Source organism: Lepidochelys kempii, chromosome 3 (assembly GCF_965140265.1).
Source record: "Lepidochelys kempii isolate rLepKem1 chromosome 3, rLepKem1.hap2, whole genome shotgun sequence".
NCBI lineage: Eukaryota > Metazoa > Chordata > Testudines > Cheloniidae > Lepidochelys > Lepidochelys kempii.
The window spans coordinates 186,228,112-186,248,252 of NC_133258.1; the positions used below are offsets into that span (position 1 = coordinate 186,228,112).

At 39.0% G+C, this 20,141-nt stretch overlaps 2 protein-coding genes across 3 annotated transcripts in view; both read right to left on the reverse strand.

Annotated features, from left to right (window-relative positions):
- PPP4R3B (protein phosphatase 4 regulatory subunit 3B) overlaps positions 1–20,141 on the reverse strand; it is a 74,922-nt gene that overhangs the window by 43,422 nt on the left and 11,359 nt on the right. For both annotated transcript variants that reach the window (XM_073339327.1, XM_073339325.1), the window contains exons 3-4: positions 17,755–17,853; positions 9,715–10,338 (exon numbers count right to left, since the gene is read on the reverse strand). In XM_073339327.1, the coding sequence (XP_073195428.1) occupies positions 9,715–10,338; positions 17,755–17,853 (723 nt within the window). The remainder of the gene's footprint in view (positions 1–9,714; positions 10,339–17,754; positions 17,854–20,141) is intronic.
- The window catches only part of PNPT1 (polyribonucleotide nucleotidyltransferase 1), an 83,618-nt gene continuing 81,305 nt past the window's right edge, over positions 17,829–20,141 (reverse strand). The window contains exon 30 of the transcript XR_012158287.1: positions 17,829–17,853. The gene's annotated coding sequence lies outside the window, so the exon portion shown is untranslated. The remainder of the gene's footprint in view (positions 17,854–20,141) is intronic.

Sequence of the window (20,141 nt, forward strand, 5' to 3'; positions counted from 1 at the left end):
TACTATTACATCATAATAGTCAAAACTAAAAAGGCATTCTATTATACTATATTCAAGCCAATTTTTATATATAGTCATAAAATAAAATTTTCTACTTAGCTATGTGCTTGTGCTTTAGAATCTAGCATATTAACTTTGGTGGTCTTGCTAGCTAAGTTACAGGTCATGTACTTTGACATTTTCATCATGAATAAGGAAATCCAAGCCTGCAGATCTGAAGTGTGTGTTCTAATGGATTTTATTGTATTAAGCATTATTTGATGTGAAATGCCTTATATTAAACTTATAGTATTTCACAGAAACTAAACTCTATCAGAACTAATGGGTCAAATTTTGCCCTCAGATAAATACACTTGTAAAACTCCTACTGATTTAAGTGAGAACAAAATTTAGATTTAAGGTTTCAGCCTAGTAACAGCATACCTTTATTCATTACAGTAAAAACCTCTCAAGTTCAAATGCTAAGGTTTTTTAATCCTGTTGTTTTATAGAACAAGAGATTGGCATGGAAAATCAATACCATCTCTCAACATGTTACCGCAGAAAACAGAGGTTACCAAGCTTGCTTCCTGAAGTATCAAACTTAACATAAATACCATCTCCCTTACTCCACACTCTATCCCTCACTTCTCTTTCTAATGCTCTTTCCATGGCTCATGACTCCCAACCCATCCCCATATACTCAATTATACTGGTATAACCATGTTCACACAAAGAGTTTTGCCAGTTTAGCTATACCAGCAAAACCTTCCTAGTGTAGACAAGTCCTGGGTCAGACAGCTTCCATGAGCTGTGCCTTCTATTGGCTTGCCCACAACGGTTTGACTTCCAGTGAGCTAAACCCATGAAATTGGAAATATAGATTTCCTTCTGGGTTAAGTTCAGTCACGTCAAACCCCATGGAAGCTCTGGATCTAAGTAACCTTCCCTGATTTTCATTTACTTCTCCCATTTGGTCTGCTTTTTCTCCTTTTATATTGAAGAGGTTTTTTTTTAAAAGCATATAACTAACTAGAAAAACACTTTACGATTATGCTAAAGAGTAGACAACAGGAGTGCGAACAGTACCATCCCTCAGCTGTTCGGCCATTCCCCACTCTCCCTCTACACACTGTTCTCTGTATTTTTTGGTATGGGAAACAAGTCCTGAGGAATCATGATACCACTGTGTCACTTTGGTGCCTTTGGTTTAAAAGTACTAACCAAGTTTTTAAAAATACAGGGACAACATTAGAGCATTTACAAAAGTTGTAAACCAGTACACCGATTTAAATATGCAAAAGCACTTTACTATGTACCAACCTGTAAAAAGCAGCATCATACCAAGAAACATCTACCCAATATAAAATAATCACTTGTACATAACTGTGCTATTAATTTTATAACTTGCCTTATGTACTGATCTGAAAGTTAACCTACTGGTAATTACCCACTTAAGATAGAGATTATTAAAAAAGAACAACATTTTCTAATGATAATAATTAAATATTCTAACCATAGTCTTAAGAAATTTAATTTAAAAATTATTACATTATAAAAACATCACAAAAAGTCTTTGAAATTCCATACAGCACAAGGGCACTCTGCCTAAAGTCATCTCTACACTACAGATGATATAGCGGCATAGCTACAATGCCACAGCTATGCTATCATAACCCCATTGAGTGGATACAGACTACAGCGATGATACGGGTTTTTCCATTATTGTAGGAATGCTAGGTTGTCAGAGGCATTATACTCTTAATAATGGCACTTAACATTAAAAAGGTTAAAGAACAATTTTAAACTAAGAGATGGGGGAAAGTCGATTGCTGCAGAGGAGCACGTGGATCAGACAGAGACTTCTCTTAGAGGAGAGTCTATTGAGAGAGAGTCTCTAAGTTTTAGTCAGGAGGAGAGGATGGAAGAGGATAAAGTGTCGGCCAGATCAGATGAGAAACTTTCACATAAAAAAGAATCTGACACATCAGAAAAGGGCAGACAAATAAACAGTGACAAGTTTTTAAAGTGCTTGTACACAAATGCTAGAAGTCTAAATGATAAGATGGGTGAACTAGAGTGCCTCGTGTTAAAGGAGAATATTGATATCATAGGCATCACAGAAACCTGGTGGAGTGAGGACAATCAATGGGACACAATCATTCCGGGGTACAAACTATATCGGAAGGACAGAAAAGGCCGTGCCGGGGGGTAGAACTATATGAGAAAGAAAATGTAGAATCAAATGTAGGAAAAATCTTAAATGAATCCACATGTTCCACAGAATCTCTATGGATAGTAATTCAATGCTCTAATAAGAATATAAACAGTAGGGATCTATTATCACCACAGTGATAGTGACGATGAAATGCTAAGGAAGATTAGAGAGGTTATCAAAATAAAAAACTCAATAATAATAATAATGGGGGATTATCCCCATATTGACTGGGTAGATATCACCTCAGGACGAAATGCAGACAAAATTTTTCAATACTTAAAATGACTGCTTCTTGGAGCACTGGTACAGGAACCCACAAAGGGAGAGGCAATTCTTGATTTAGTCCTGAGTGGAGCACAGGATCTGGTCCAAGAGGTAACTATAACAGGACCGCTTGGAAATAGTGACCATAATATAATAACATTTAACATTCCTGTAGTGGGAAGAACACCTCAACAGCCCAACGCTGTGGCATTTAATTTCAGAAAGGGGAACCATGCAAAAATGAGGAGGTTAGTTAAACAGAAATTAAAAGGTACAGTGACTAGAGTGAAATCCCTGCAAGCTGCATGGACACTTTTCAAAGACACCATAATAGAGGCCCAACTTAAATGTATACCCCAAATTAAAAAACACAGTAAAAGAACTAAAGAAGAGCCAATGTGGCTTAACAACCATGTAAAAGAAGCAGGGAGAGATAAAAAGGCATCTTTTCAAAAGTGGAAGTCAAATCCTAGTGAGGCAAATAGAAAGGAGCATAAACATTGCCAAATAAAACGTAAAAATGTAATACGAAAAGCCAAAAAGGAGTTTGAAGAACAGCTAGCCAAAAACTCAAAAAGTAACAACAAAATGTTTAAGTACATCAGAAGCAGGAAGCCTGCTAAACAACCAGTGGGGTCCCTGGACGATCAAGATAAAAAAGGAGCACTTAAAGACGATAAAGTCATCACGGAGAAACTAAATGAATTCTTTGCTTCAGTATTCACGGCTGAGGATGTTAGGGAGATTCCCAAAACTAAGCCATCCTTTGTAGGTGACAAATCTGAGGAATTGTCACAGATTGAAGTGTCATAAGAGGTGGTTTTGGAATTAATTGAGAAACTTAACAGTAACAAGTCACCGGGACCAGATGGCATTCACCCAAGAGTTCTGAAATAACTCAAATGTGAAATTGCGGAACTATTAACTATGGTTTGTAACCTGTCCTTTAAATCAGCTATTGTACCCAATGACTGGAAGATAGCTAATGTAACACCAATATTTAAGAAGGGCTCTAGAGGTGATCCTGGCAATTACAGACAGGTAAGTCCAACGTCAGTACTGGGCAAATTAGTTGAAACAATAGTAAAGAATAAAATTGTCAGACACATAAAAGAACAAATTGTTGGGCAAAAGTCAACATGGTTTCTGTAAAGGGAAACCATGTCTTACTAATCTATCAGAGTTCTTTGAAGGGGTCAACAAACACGTGGACAAGGGGGAATCCAGTGGACATAGTGTATTTAGATTTCCAAAAAGCCTTTGACAAGATCCCTCACCAAAGGCTCTTATGTAAATTAAGTTGTCATGGGATAAGAGAGAAGATCCTTTCATGGATTTTACTGGTAAAAAGACAGGGAACAAATGGTAGGAATCAATGGTAAATGTTCAGAATGGAGAGGGGTAACTAGTGGTGTTCCTCAAGGATCAGTCCTAGGACCAATCCTATTGAACTTATTCATAAATGATCTGGAGAAAGGGGTAAACAGTGAGGTGGCAAAGTTTGCAGACGATACTAAACTGCTCAAGATAGTTAAGACCAAAGCAGACTCTGAAGAACTTCAAAAAGATCTCACAAAACTAAGTGATTGGGCAACAAAATGGCAAATGAAATTTAATGTGGATAAATGAAAAGTAATGCACATTGGAAAAAATAACCACAACTATACATAATATATGATGGGGGCTCATTTAACTACAACTAATCAGGAAAGAGATCTTGGAGTCATCGTGTCTAGTTCTCTGAAGACGTCCACGCAGTGTGCAGCGGCAGTCAAAAAAGCAAACAGGATGTTAGGAATCATTAAAAAAAGAGATAGAGAATAAAACAGAGAATATCATATTGCCCTTATATAAATCCATGGTACGCCCACATCTTGAATACTGCGTAAAGATGAGGTCTCCTCATCTCAAAAAAGATATGCTGGTATTAGAAAAGGTTCAGAGAAGGGCAACTAAAATGATTAGGGGTTTGGAACGGGTCCCATACGAAGACAGATTAAAGAGGCTACGCCTGTTCAGCTTGGAAAAGAGGAGACTAAAGGGGGATATGACAGAGGTATATAAAATCATGAGTGGTGTGGAGAAAGTGAATAAGGAAAAGTTATGTACTTGTTCCCATGATATAAGAACTAGGGGCCATCAAATGAAATTAATGGGCAGCAGGTTTAAAACAAATAAAAGGAAGTTCTTCTTCACACAGCGTGCAGTGAACGTGTGGAACTCCTTGCCTGAGGAGGTTGTGAAGGCTAGGACTATAACAGGGTTTAAAAGAGAACTAGATAAATTCATGGAAGTTAAGTCCATTAATGGCTATTAGCCAGGATGGGTAAGGAATGGTGTACCTAGCCTCTGTTTGTCAGAGGGTGGAGATGGATGGCATGAGAGAGATTACTTATGTTCATATGTACTCCAGGGGTTAGGCTGGCATCGCTACAGTGCTATTTTTTCACATCTCTGAAAGCCATAGCTATATCATCCTAAATTTTAAGTGTAGACTGGCCTCATGTCAGTCTGCTTTTTGGAAACCTATAAAGGCACCTGAAAAAAAGTTTAAGTGTCTTCCAAATGTAACAGGCACTAAGGGTGAAACACAGAGGCGAAGCGTACCTTAGGTCTTTTCAAAATTAGAAAGGGTTTGCTAGTATAGCTTTTCTGGCAAACCTGCTCCTACTGGAGACACAGCTTATAGCCACAGGCAGAAGAGATTTTTATTGGCATAGCTTATATCAGTTCCCCAAATGAAATAAGTTATACCAGCAAAAGGACTTTTTTGATGGTCTGACAGCCTCTACAGTAGGGCACAGTACAGCTATATCAGTTAGGGGTGTAATTTTTTTCTTCACACTTCTAACCAAGGCTTTGCCGGCATAGCTGTTTAAGTATAAACCAGGCCTTAGAGCCCCTTAAAGTTATGCAACATTAGAGTGGTTGTGTAAGTCATCATCTCTGATGTAACTCATTAAGGAGCCACTTACACTTTCTAACACCTTTCTCCAGCTCCTCTGCATGCAAGTTGTATAACTCTTCCGAGTCTGACCCAGTGAGCCTAAGGGAGACTTACAGTCTGAACAGGTGTAATACATTGAGAAAACTAATAATGTAAGTTTAAACAAAACAAACCTGTACTGTTACACTTGACTGACTCACTTCTGAATTTGGCCTGCTATATTATGACCCCTTTTACTAAGGAGTATATTAGATCCAAATCATGCTGCAAGATCACTGACTTACACAGTACTAATTACCCACCAAGGTTTACAAAATCATTTGATAACCTTCCTGAATTAATTCTGAAAACCCACCACAAAAAATAAATACATGTAACTAGTGCATGTTATTTGCACTATAACTGAGCAATACCTAGTATCTACATTTAGCAAAGTTCTGTCCAAAGTGAATAAATAATTCAAAGACAACTTCAATGAACACCCTTTGCAATTGTTAATTTAAATTTACTAGGTTAACTAGAAGTTTGAGGAAGGCAGTTGGTGCCACTTCTATGATTAGCTTTAGAAATTAACTCCTGAATTTGAAATCTTATTCACTTTAATGAAATTCACACTTCAATCAAGTGAATGAGGCTGTCAGAAACTCAGCAGCTGGGTCAACTTACAAAGAAAAAAGTGTTCTCCAGAGCAGTCACAGTAAAAGAAGAAATCATTTATTAGTCTTCCCCACTGTTGGGAAAGACCACTCTGGTCTCTTAAAAAGAAAGGAGTCCAACCCCCTGCTCAAAGCAGGAACAACCCCAAATAAACCATCCCACACAGGGCTTTGTCAACCCAGGCCTTAAAAACCTCTAAGGATGGAGATTCCAACACCTCCCTAGGTAACCCACTGCAGAGCTTCACCAACCTCCTAGTGAACTACTTTTCCCCAAAATTCAACCTAGACCTCCCCCACTGAAACTTGAGACCACTGCTCCTTGTTCTGTCATCTGCCACCACTGAGAACAGCCTAGCTCCATCCTCTTTGGAATCCCCCTTCAGGTAGTTGAAGGCTGCTATCAAATCCCCCCTCTCCTCTCTTCTGCAGACTAAATAAGCCCAGTTCCCTCAGCCTCTCCTCGTAAGTTGTCATGTGCCCCAGCGCCCTAATCATTTTCATTGCCTTCTGCTAGACTCTCTCCAATTTGTCCACATCCTTTCTGTAGTGGGGGGCCCAAAACTCGACACAATACTCCAGATGTGGCCTCACCAGTGCCAAATAGAGGGAAGTAATCACTTCCCTCAATCTGCTGGCAATGCTCCTACTAATGGAGCCCAATATGCTGTTAGCCTTCTTGGCAACAAGGGCACACTGTTGACTCATATCCAGCTTCGTGTCCACTGTAATCCCCAGGTCCTTTTCTGCAGAACTGCCGCTTAGCCAGTCAGTCCCCAGCCTGTAGCAGTGCATGGAATTCTTCTGTCCTAAGTGCAGGGCTCTGCACTTGTCCTTGTTGAACCTCATCAGATTTCTTTTTGGTGTAATACTCCAATTTGTCTAGGACACTCTGGACCCTATCCCTACCCTCCAGCATATCTACCCTCCAGCATATCTACGCCGAAGCTTAGTGTCACCCGCAAACTTGCTGACGGTGCAATCCATCCCATCATCCAGATCATTAATAAAGATAATGAACAAAACCAACCCCAGGACCGACCCCTGGGGCACTCCGCTGCCAACTAGAAATTGAGCTGTTGATCACTACCCATTGAGCCTGACAATCTAGCGAGCTTTCTATCCACTTTATAGTCCATTCATCCAACCCATACTTCAACTTGCTTGCAAGAATTCTGTGCGAGACTGTATCAAAAGCTTTGCTAAAATCAAGGAATATCATGTCCACCGCTTTCCCCAGATCCGCAGAGCCAGTTATCTCTCACAGAAGGCTTGGTCAAGGATAACTTGCCCTTGGTGAATCCAGGTTGACTGTTCCTGATCACCTTCTTCTCCTCCAAGTGCTTCAAAATGGATTCCTTGAGGACCTGCTCCATGATTTTTCCAGGGACTGAGACAAGCATGTCTTTACTACTGGGGGTAATACAACAATTTAGATTTTCCCTCCCGTGTGAAGGGACTGTTTTCATTCACATACACCTTTAGCAGCAGCAGCTGCCACTGCTGCCATCCTGATGTGGAATAGGTGGTCTACGGAAAGTAGTTTTTAAAAGATGAACGTCAGTATGCCCCACTCGCACAAGTAGCCAGGTTTTGAAATGTGTGCAACTACAGCTACCATCTAATTTTACTTAAAGAAAAAAAAATCAAGTAAACTCAAGACTGCAAAATTTTCATTACTATAGCTGAGAGTAATGGAGAAGTGACAGAACACATCAAGGCCTCAAGCACTCCTCAGGGGCCAGTAAAGAAAGGAGTTAATCAGCACAGGGATCAGAGTTTTCTGTTAAGATGCAATCAGACTTTCACAAATAAGTTGATGAAACCTAAATTGGAAAAACAGCACCCTGAAACAGAGTTTGGAGGTGGGAAGAAGAGAAATAAAACAAAACCAAAAAACAAACAAAAAACCCAATGACCCCAACGTCCTGAGATGGTGTCTCAGAAAAACAAGAGCTTTCATTTTTATCTGTAGCAAGATCCCATATACACAAAAATAAATGAGGGAGAAACCTGTATCTTTAAGAGACACCTGTATCAAACCCAAGTTCTTCTATTAATGTTGTTAGTCGACGGTTTTATTTTTGAGTTTCTTTAGGCTACCAAATCAGTTAACTAAATGTCAAACTTAACTAAGTATGAGAAATTCATACAATCCACAACCTAAAAGCAAGCAATTCACTTTATATATATTCTTGTGTCTCAGTGTTCTGGTGCACCTTCTGGGAATTTCACTCCTCACCCCATCCCTTATGCTTTCCTCTTCTCTGCTCTCTTTCTGGGATTTTTATTGATCCCTCACTTTCATTAGTATATCTTCTGATTCCCTTCTCCTTTCCTGGAGGCTAACCATGCCCATAGATTAACCAGTTTCACCCTTTGAGAAAACCCTCTCTGCACAACGGCCTAGAGCAGGAGCAGAATAAAACCAATTAGGTATCTGTCAGTTTTACTCTGGTGCTAGCATCATACAGCAACAGAATTTGGGTTGGAAAATAGAGACTACCCACAATTTTATGTGAAGCATAAATGGCCTTTCACCAAAGCACTGCCTCTGGTACCTCCTGGTGATGCTCCAAGCTATTCTTCTAGTACTTCTGGCTAGTGTCTGATAAATGTTTTTAAGCCCTTTACCCAACGACAGTTTTGCTTTTATTATTAAATACCACCATGGGGCATTGATGTCAAGAAGCACTAGTCAAATTAAGTTGGTTGTTGTAAAACAGTGGTTCTCAACCAAGGTATGCACAGGTCTTCCAAGGGGTACATCAACGCATCTAGATATTTGCCTAGTTTTACAAAAAAGCATAAAAAGCACTAAAGTCAGTGCAAACTAAAATTTCATACAGACAATGACTTGTTTATACTTTCTACATACTATACACTGAAATGTAAGTACAATATTTATATTTCAGTCAATTTCTTTTATAATTATATGGTAAAAATGAGCAATTTTTCAGAATAGTATGCTGTGACATTTTTGTATTTTCATGTCTGATTTTGTAAGCAAGTAGTTTTTAAATGAGGTGTAACTTAGGGGTATGCAAGACAGATCAGACTCCTGAAAAAGGTACAGTAGTTTGGAAAAATTGAGAGCAACTATTTTAGAGCACTTACTTGGTGCCACAAATGAATAGCACTAATGTAGATAACATGCTCAGAAACATTCCTGCTATACTTATTACAAATGGGGGATTAATGATCTGCTGTGAAAATATTTTGTCACACTGAAGTGTTGCTATCCATTAATATAAGAGAAATAAAACTGCATGCTGTCTGATGAAAACAGTTTAAAATGTGTTGTAATTCACTCACAGATTGAGGATCACACTATAGATGTGTGAAAGTTATTATGGTACTTCTAGTCTATTCACCATTTTCCACTGCATCATTTTGCTATTTATAATCAGTTTTTGAAGTATATGATACATTTCAGATGGTTGTAATGTACTTTAAACTCAATTTATATTACATAAAAGCATAAAACTAACATCTGTTTGAAGTGTGGGGAAGCACCAAGGATACTGTGCAAACAGAATGAAAGATATACATGATTACACAACACTGAATTAAAGATGTACAATTAACCTCAAAATCATAATTGGAAGTCTCAATTTACAATCCCGCCCTACCTCCTTCGATTCACTTACCTGCAACATACTGACAATCTCAACTTTGTTGAAGAAAATAAAGGAAGTGAGGGTAGAAAGAAAATTCTCTTCAAAAACTGACGGTGTTGGCAAGATGATGTCCTGAATGTATTGTACCCTGTAAGTCTGATGAATCTTTTGCCTAAGTTCAGAGTCTGTTATAGGTATAACCTCTTTAAATTTTGCTGTTTTGGTCAAGAACTCCCTGTGCCTTTTCGGCTGAGCCAAAGCAGGGTCATACTCGAGGCATCCCACAACATCCATAATACACTCATCAGAAAACATTACCTCAAACAGAGTTGCTTTATTGAGGAACAAAATTCCTCTAATAATTTCATACAAATGATGTAAACCTTCAGTGTTCTCTAGATTTTCGCAAACCTGGAAAAGCTGCAATAGTTTCTTAATGTAGCCTTCATTTTCCAAGGCAAGCGCTAACTTTTCTCTACGGATGGGTGAGGAGAGAACAGAAGTAACTAGGTCAGCAATCTCTTCAAGTTTGTTGAGTTCACAGGTAGGAAGATCAATCAAATGACTAGTTTCAGGCATTTCTTCAAAGCGTTCTTCTTCTGATTCATCAATAAGGTCCTGTGTGACTTCCACTGATGGATCTTTACCTTGAACCTAAAAATGGAGTGTAAACAATTACTGTCTTATCCCAAAATATTCACAGACATACAGAAAACATTCAAGTTGGTAATTTAAATAACTCATGTATAATTATATACAGTAGAACCTCAGGAGTGACAACTTGAGAATGGATGTAACTCCAAAAAAAACGCTATGGCTGTTTTTTCAAAAGTTTATACCTGAACATTGACTTAACACAGCTTTGAAACTTCACTGTGCAGAAGAAAAATGCTGCTGCCCCCCCCCCCCTTTTTTTAGGTAGTTTAACAAAGTATGGGCTACATTTGCTTTTTAAAAAATTAAATTATATATATATATATATATATATGTATTGGTATGTCTGCTGCTCCCTGATTGCCTACTTCTGGTTCCAATGAGGTGTGTCGTTGACTGGTCAGTTCGTAACTTTGCAGTTTCTACTGTAGTGCCAACAGCTTGCTAGGCACTTCACAGCCATGTATAAAATGTGAAAATAAAAGTCACTAGCCTTAAATAATGATCATTTAAAAATTCTATACTTATTTCAAAACAAAGTAACTTTTTAAATCTTAAAGCTCTTTGCTTCTTCGTAATTCCACTGAAGTCATATTATAGAAGTAATTAAAATGTCCAAGTACATAGAGATAGTGAAGTTTATACAGTAGGCATATAATGAATACCATAAAAAGAACAATCCTTTTTGTAAGCTGGGCTAGCAGAAGCACTAGGGAAACCCAATTATTAAAAAACAACTGTTTCCTTTCCTATTTTGGACATTGGTCTGAAAGTGACTTGCAAAATAAACACAAATAAAGTCTTAAAAATACAAGTGCAAGCTCAGATAGCATTTGGATTACATAACTAGGAATACACTTGGCGCAGAAATTCCGGGGGGTGGCGGGGGGGGGGGGAGGGGAGGGGAGGGGAGGAGGAGGAGGAGGAGGAAGAAGAGAAGGGAGCTGCAGGATTCCCAGCAGCTGCAGTACTAACCATGCCCTGAAGGAAGGAGGTGGAGTGCAGGAAACTGCATTTTAGCCCAGGACCCAGAATCAGGCTGTTTCTCCTTCTGGATCCTGGGCTCTGGTGGGCAGGGGGTGAGAGTGTCTGGGCTGCAGAGGGGCCTGCGGCTCGGCTCCAGGGAGGGGTTGTGTGTCGGGGGTGTGGGAGTCTGGGCTGGGGGGCAGGCTGCAGCTGGGTCTGGGGGAGGTCTGCAAGTGTCTGGGCTGGGGAGGGAGGGAGCACAGCTGGGCTCAGGGAGATAGGGGATGTGTGCAAGTGTCTGGGCTGGGGGGGCGGTCCCTGCAGCTGGGTTTTGGGGGATAGAGGTGTGGGTGTCTGCCCCTCCTGCTGGCCTCTGTAGGGGAGGAAGCAAAGAAGCAGGAACTAGGTTGTCATAGGGGTTTCCTTAACTCTCTACTTCTTGAGGGAAATTGTGTGTCGATTGTTAGAGACATAGCTGCTGATAGGTGTTTTGAAATAAATTACAAAGTAATTGAAATTGGCATGATTATAGAGTGTTATTTTGACAAAATATGAAGAATATGCAAAGTCTTACATGTTCTCCTACATTTCCTGTTCTCCCCATACACAAAGAGTCTGTTCTGCAGTAGGCCTTCCCCTGCCTAGTAGGGTTCTAGGGGTAGAGAGGCAGCTACAGAGACTAGACCCACCCAGCTACTTATCCCATTAGTTTAAATAACTAACTAAATAAATAATTAAAAAGAGCCTCAGCAGGGGCTGAGCTGAAAAATACTTAGCTAAACAAACTCAGGGTATCCAAGATATACAAATTGAAGTTTTATGGAAGAGCTGTATATCCTAAAAACTCAGTGTTTAAAATGGAAATATGGAAGGTCAACCACAGCAGCACTATGAGATGCTGTGAAGGAAAACTTAATTTGTTCATTCTCCACATAAAAACTTCCATGGGACTGTTTTATACAAAACCTAAATATAATACACCTAAATAACATAGCACAATTCTTCCTGCATTGTTTTACAAACCGTTTTGAAACATGTGTAAAGCAACTAGTAAAGAGACCAACACATTCAGTTGTTGAGAGGAAGTCTTCTAATAAAGGTGGAGCAGAACTGCTCTCAACAAATGTGTCTAAGGATTCTCTGAGGTGGTCTTTGGTAAGGGGCAATCTAAAAGCAATCATTGTACTGGTTTTACTTGATATCAGCATGACAGCCATCCCTATTTCTAGGCAGGCTACACAATATGAGGGGAAAGAAGGAAGGAAGACCAGGGAAAGCTACTTTTTAAAAAGTGCCACAGAATGCTTAATATTGAGAACGGATAGGAGTTCTGTTTTCAATGGTCTCATTCAAAAGGTCAAAGACTGATATTAAATCAGTGGGTCCAGATTTATTTCCAGTGGAAGGTCACAGTGATACCAACTTGACTTTTTCTGCCTATGATCCTGGAAACCCAGATGAGCGAATGTTGACCATTCCTCAACTTTTGATAAATCATCCAGTAAGGTATTAGTCAAAAGTCTGAACCTACTTGCCACCAGGGGTCACGCTGCATAGAATGTTTGGGATGGGCAGGAATAGTCACACAGCAATTTTATTTGACCGGTATTTTGAAATAAATTACTAAAGTAATTGAAACTGGAGTGATTATATTGTGTAATTTTGACAATATGCAGAATTTTGTAGAATTTTAAAATATGCACAGAATTTTTAGGTGCAGGATTCTCGTTTCATACCACTAAACATTTATGAGAGTACTTTGTAGTCACTACTAATCTGATCCCACTCATGTAACTAATTTCCTTTGCAACAAAAGCCAAGAATGGTACTCTACTATTTTTGACAGTGCAAAGTCAGTAGTGCACTAACCCTTGTCCTTTCCATGAACAAAGAAAAACCCAACGCACTACCTAGTCAATGAATTGCGATATTAATTTCTGCCCATGTACTTATAGTAATATTTGAGAACCATAATTATACTGAGGATAAGCCTTAAAACACCAAAGAAAATGAGCTCAGAAACTAAACCCAACCCCATTAAACACAATTTTGCCCAAGCAATGCATCACTGTGGTCAGATTGCAGGGGGAGGAAGAGTTCCCTTTCACTCCATATATGTAGTCAATAGCAGGCACAGAGTAAGCCTTAAGCCTACACAAGCAAAAAACCTTGATAAGCATTATTCTAAATGAGTGTATTAACTTTACATCATTTTATTTCACTTCTACATTGTAATAGGATTTCTATAGATTTTCACTGTAATCTGACTTTGTAGCAAAACACAAGTTACAAAGCCAGAAAGGGCTATTGTGATCATCTCCAGTATGACTTCTCAGGTAACACAGACCATAAGCCCTCCCTAAATTAGTTAACATTTGAACTAGAGCATATTTTGTGGAAAAATATCCCATCTTGATTTAAAACATGCACCTAGGAAGTTGCACATTTTATTGTTTCTGTAGGCTGAGCTAACTGCATAACCTGGCACTCCTAGTTTCCTTCCATTCTCCCTGACAAGATCGCGGTGAGCCACCCTCCTCCCCACTATTTCAGGGACTCACTGCAAGCTCCCAACCCCATCCTTCATTCCAGGGCCTCTGTGTATACCCCATTCACCCCTCCCCCCATGCCATAACTTCTGCACACCTCCCCATTGCTCCTCCCAGGTCTCCCATGCCATGGGCTCTGATGCCTCCTTTTCAAGGCCTCTCATTCTTCCCCTCCAAAGCTGAAGCTCTGTGTGCCCCACCTCCTCCTCTTCTCTTTCTCTCTCTCTCTCTCTTTCAGGGTGTCAGTGTTTGGAACTCAAGTGGGACATGGACAGAGATAAAATGAGGGGTATTTGTATGCTGGAATATGTTAATTTATACCATCAACTGATTCTTTGATTTATAGAGAATTACAGAAGAGGCTGACATTGTGGTTGTGCTAACTAGATGTCAAGGACTTTGTGTGCCCCATCAATTCCCCCCCAATTTTCATCAAAATAGGGTTCTGCCCATTAGCGCCTAGAATAATCCCTGAAATTTTGGAATTGATCAAATACGGCATTCAAACGTTACTGTGTTACATCAGAGAAATACCATCTAGTTGAGTGTAAATAAAAAGATCCTTTTAATAAAATTCCAATCACAGATGATAACATGGTCTCTTATTAACTTTATCAAATTGATGCAATTGAAAAGGCCAATGTAAATGTCAATCTCAAAACAGGTTTCTGATCTAAAGTTTGCTTCTCTTCTTGTATTAGTTTTACAATGGTGCAATTCTGTTATCTTGTTATTACAGTTATAAGTCAGGAAGTGACCAGAATAAGTCCTACAAAATCTAAATGATCTATGTATGCTAAAAACCCACTATCAAGGATGATGAGTAAAATACCAAGAAGTGCTTAAATCAAATTTTCAAAAGTAACTTCTGCAATTAGGAGTCTAAGTCTCATTGAAAAAAAATGAGTCTTAGGCTAAGTGTCAATGTCATTTTTGAAAATGCAACTTAGGCCCCTTAGAAGTTTTACTCTACATTTACATTTGAATAATGCTGTAATAGGGTCAGCCACCTTCCCTATGCCCCCTCATGGCCAGAGGTGGCTCTGCACTGCCCAGACTCAAGTTTCCCCCTTGCTTCCTTGATAACTCAAAAAGAGGCTTCCACAAGCCCAACAACAGCCCTTACTGGGGTCTGGTTTTATTAACAAAGTTCCAAAATGAACACAAACAGGCCTTAGCCTGGACACAGCCCTTTCTCCATGATATACTGTCTCTTCCTCTCTTTTCTAAACCTCTGGAGAAGACAGGTCCTGGCCTGTCTTCTCCAGCTTTCTCCCCAGAAGAAAGAACCAGCTGGAACTTCTATTTCTCTCCCAAACCCCTTCAGGGGGACACTTTCTCTCTCTGCAGCTTCACTCACTCTATAGTTCCCCCTTGGTTGTCCGAAAGGATGTTATGCTACCACCTCATAGGCCTGGTTTAGTGACATGACTTGATCCACCTGGAGAGGCAAATCAGCTGTGTCACAGGTAGACAGAGACCCATCTCCCTTTAGCAACATTCACCATTACATTTAGTTTACAAAACTATGGACTTCCATCATGAAAAATAGACACTTTGCTCAAAATAGTAACAAAGACCTAATAAATTTAGTTTGTTACACACTTTTGAGTTAAGTTACAATGGCATAAATAACTTCTGTTAGTATAGCATTTAAAAATCTGAAAGCTTAGCTGTCTTTTTATATCTAAAGAGCACATACAGAAATGTTTTTAAAAAATAAATTTCATAATTAAGGATTATTATAATATGAGGCTATCCCCCTATAAGCCTGATCCTGAGACAGAAGTTAGACACATGGAATGTAAGTTAATGAGGTAATACACAGAACACACCTCTGGATGAAGATCAGTGGCTAGGTCCTCTGATCTTTGTTATAGAGAACAGTTAAACAAAAGCCAATGAGTATACTGAACTGATCCAAAAATTAACATGGTTGGCTCATTATTAGTTATTGTTTCACTTACTCCAAGAAGAGAACTGAAAAGCAATCTGAAAGTGGACTGAAAGGTTGCTAATTCTTGAAAAGATTACATCACCAAAATATTCTCTTCTTCAGTAATATTTAGGGCCTAATCCAGCAATGTGTTGGACTCCCTCAACCCACAGTCAACAGTCACTACAAGAATTATTTTCTCTTCTTTTTCCAGAAGTGGTAAACAGCATTGTCAAAATGCTGCATTTCCTACATTGATATTAATGTATTCCTGGGGGAATTCTGCACCACTGTGTAAGTGCAGATTTCATGTCCCCCACAGAATAATAGATTCTGCTGGGAAGGTGCTGCAATTACACCTTTCACCCACCAGGGGCTGCTGTGGTGCCAGAAGAGAAGGCAGCCGCGGCAGCAAGCTGTGGAGAAGGAAGGGACAGAGGCTGCCTCCCTCATAGCACCCTGCCTGTGGGCCCAGATGAGGCGGCAAGGGACATAGGTGTGGGGGTGAGGGGGAGGAAGCAGGAGGAAGAGGACAGAGGAGGCTGCTGGGGGGGGGCAACAAAGACTGGGATTCAGAAGGGTTAGTGGGGGGACAGACTGGGGTGGGGCCACAGGAGCTAGTGGGGTGACAGCATTGAGCCAGAGGCTGAGTGGGGTGCAGGGTTACATGGGGGAGGGAGAAGGGGGTGCAGGGACACATGGGGATGGGAGAAGACATGCCTGACTGAATGGGAGAGGCTAGGGGTCAGGCAGGGTCTGCACTGGGGAGGCACTACAACTCCCTAACAATCCCTCCATTCTTCCCCCCGCCTCCCAAAAAATCACCTGTTCCATTCTTCTCCCATCCATACCCAATAATAACCCTCCAGGTTCACTCCCAGGCTCTTTTCCAGCAATTACTTCCCTCTCATTCAACTCCTCCATTACGCCTGACTCCCCCAAGCCTTTGCACTGCTTCTGAGGGGTGCGAGATATACATTTCTGTATTTTAGTTTGAATTATTATTCAGAGTTCTGTATTAATATGCCTACTAAGTAATCTACTTCTCAAAAAACATTCCCTGAATCATTTTTGTTGTCTGTATTGTTACAGACATATTTGCTGACACACATTTTGAAATAAATTACCAAAATAACTGAAACTGGTGTGATTATAGGGTGTTTTGACAAAAAATATGCAGAATTTTAAAATATTGTGCACAGACTTTTTGGATGCAGAATTCCCCCAGGAGTAATTAATGGTTCCTAAATTTAAGGAAAACTCCAGGTTAAACAAACAACAATTTGGTATATAAAAGATATTTTAAACCATACATAATCACAAGGAGAGTAAACCACTGAAGACCAGAGTTAAATGCCAAATATAATAATGGATAATTAAACAAAGATTCCAGCTTGACAATCTGATATGCAAACTAGGACTGTAAGAGTTAGCTTTCCACATTAGAAAGTACCGGAAATCAGAGTTTCAATGCTGGAAGGTAAGTTCTATAGTTTTTGCCCATTTATTTTGTTGAACTTTGAAACAGATTTTAAATGTTTCTGATGGGAAAGTTGATTATTTCAGTCTTAATCTCAAACTTCACCTCTTCTAGGAAGTATAATTAAAATGGCAGCTGAAAAGAGACAACAGCCCCAATCGCTGAAGAGACATACTGAAAAATACAGAATTTATATTTTATTTAATATGTGCTGTCTTTAGAAAAAAAAAATCTATACTTTCTGTCAAACTGAAGCTGCCTTCTGGGAATTAGTAGGAATTGACAATATGGCTCTAATGGGCCTCTAAGCAACTACAGGCATCAGTGTGAACAGCAAAGAATCAGAATTACTGTATCAGGCAGCTGAATCCTAAAAATATAAACATGCTCTTACTTTATACTTTGTTTTAAAAATTATGGCACACAAAACAAGCAGACAGGACACATCAAAATTTGAAAATTAGAATTTTAAAAATTAACTGTACCTGGCAGATTTTTTCCCAAATTTCATCACAGCCAGCTTTTTCTTGAAAACTCAGCGCTAAATCATAATTCTCTGCTTCTGACCAAACAATCAAGGTGTCCTATTTAAAAATAAATATTTGTGATTTTCAAAAAAAAATTCAGGTGCAATACAAAATAGACTGAATGCCATACAATAAGTAATATATCCAAGGACGCAATTACTACTTGAACTGGTGTTAAAATTGTCAAGACAGAATGACATATCACATCAAGGAGGATGAAATGACCAGTTCTGCTATGAGTATAAGACTCTTTACAGTCTCTCTGATAAATGAAAGGGGTGGTGGGGGAGGGAGAGCAGGGGCACCCAGCCAGCCAGTTAGCTACAAAATACCTGTTAGTAGCTATTCTTTACTTGCTTTACCTGTAAAGGGTTAAAAAAGCCCATAAGTAAAAGGAGGGGAGAGGCACCTGACCAAAAGAGCCAATGTGAGGGCTAGAATTATTTAAAATTGGGAAAAAACTTTCCCTTTGTCTGTCTGTGGTTGTTCTCTGGAGAGAGGAGAGACAGAGCAGCAATGCTGTAAGAAGCTTTAAACCAGGTATGAAAAATCATACCTAGAACCTACTTACCTGAAACCCCAGATATGTAAGTAGATCAGGGAATGTCTAGGTAGACACGATTGGATTTCTCTCTTATTTCTTTATGGCTTGTGGACTCCTCTGTGCTAACCCCCAAATGCTTTTGTTTTGCTTGTAACCATTAAGCTGGACTTCAAGAAAACCATTCTTGATGCTTAATTATATTTGCTCTTTTTAAATCCAGCAATACCCTAAGTTCCAGATGTATTTTCTTTCCTTTTGTTTTTAACAAAATTTACCTTTTTTAAGAACAGGATTGGGTTTTTTTGTGTCCTAAGAGGTTTGTGCATATGTTATTTAATTAGCTGGTGGCAACAACTGACTTCCTTTGTGTTCTTTCTCAGCTCTTCTCCAGGGGTAGTGGGGAGGAGGCGGGGGGCGTGAAAGGGCTCGAGGGTACCCCACAGGGAGGAATTCCCAAGTGTGCCTTCCTGGGTCAAAAGGGGAGGGTTTTTTGCACTTGGGTGGGGCGGCAGCATCTCCCCATCCAAGATCAGAGAAAAGCTGTAATCTTGGGAGTTTAATATCAAACTGGAGTGGGCAGTATTAATTTTTAGAATCCTTGCAGGCCCCCACCTTCTGCACTCAACATGCTAGAGTGGGGAATCAGCCTTGACAGTCTCTTTCATGTCCTACCACCCAAAACATAATTTGATCAAATCTTATTAAACATTCAGAATAAATTTACATGAAAAAAGACTTAACATTCTTCCTCTCAACAGAAATACCCTGGAATTTAAGGTAGTCGTAAAGATGAATGCACACATTAGAGTAAACAACTTATTTACAATATGGAAATGAAAAAAAACTTTTCCATATTTGTGAAAATACACAAATATGAGATTAACTGTTCTCTGAAATGAAAATATGAATGTAACACAATTTGGGAAATAATTCCACACATGTTCCAAATGTATAACTTTAAACACAGATCAACTTTAACTCAAAGAAACAAGGTGGATAAAAATGATTTTTTTAAAAAAGAGGATTTTAATGTTATTAAAATTTTTAAAAATAAACCTATTTAAAATTAAAATTGCAATTATAGCAACCTTTGTTATGGTTTAAACTCACTCTTTAATTTTAATTAATTTAATTTTAATTAAAAAATAAAAGCAGTATACATTTACTACTAAAGTTTTAAAGACAATTAAATCACTGAACTAGCAGAAGCCCTCTCTAAGCTCCTGTAACCAGAGTCTACCAAAGTGCTAAACCAGCTTTTGACAACAACAGCCCTTCTTCTGCAGGTTCAAAGAGAATATTTTCTTCATTTCAGTTTATTTAATTAGTTCAGTTCAATTAGTTCATTCAAAAGTTGAAGACTAATAAGTTGAGAAACCTGGAAAGCTGGTTTTCCTTTCTGAATAAAAAACTAGGTGAGAGAATGAGACCTACTAGTTCTAAAATCTCAAAGCACATGGTGGCAAGAAACAATCAGTTCAATTCATTAACTGCATATAAGACGTATCGTGCTAAAACATGTTTTTCATTTAAAAATTATTAATAATCTTTTTTTAAACGTATCCAGCACATTTAAGGTATTTTCATTTAGCTAATTTTAAATAACTTTAACATCCCCCTTTTTTGCATTTTAATTTCATTAAAATTCCCATTCAAATGGTGCTTGACACAAAGCACAAGTAAAAAAATTAATCTAGTAAATTAGAAATGCATTATTCACCGTTTTCTAACAAAAGGAAGAAGAATAAAGGAGTTGGAGGCGCAAGTGGTGTTCTCGTCCATCCTCCCCGTGGAAGGAAAA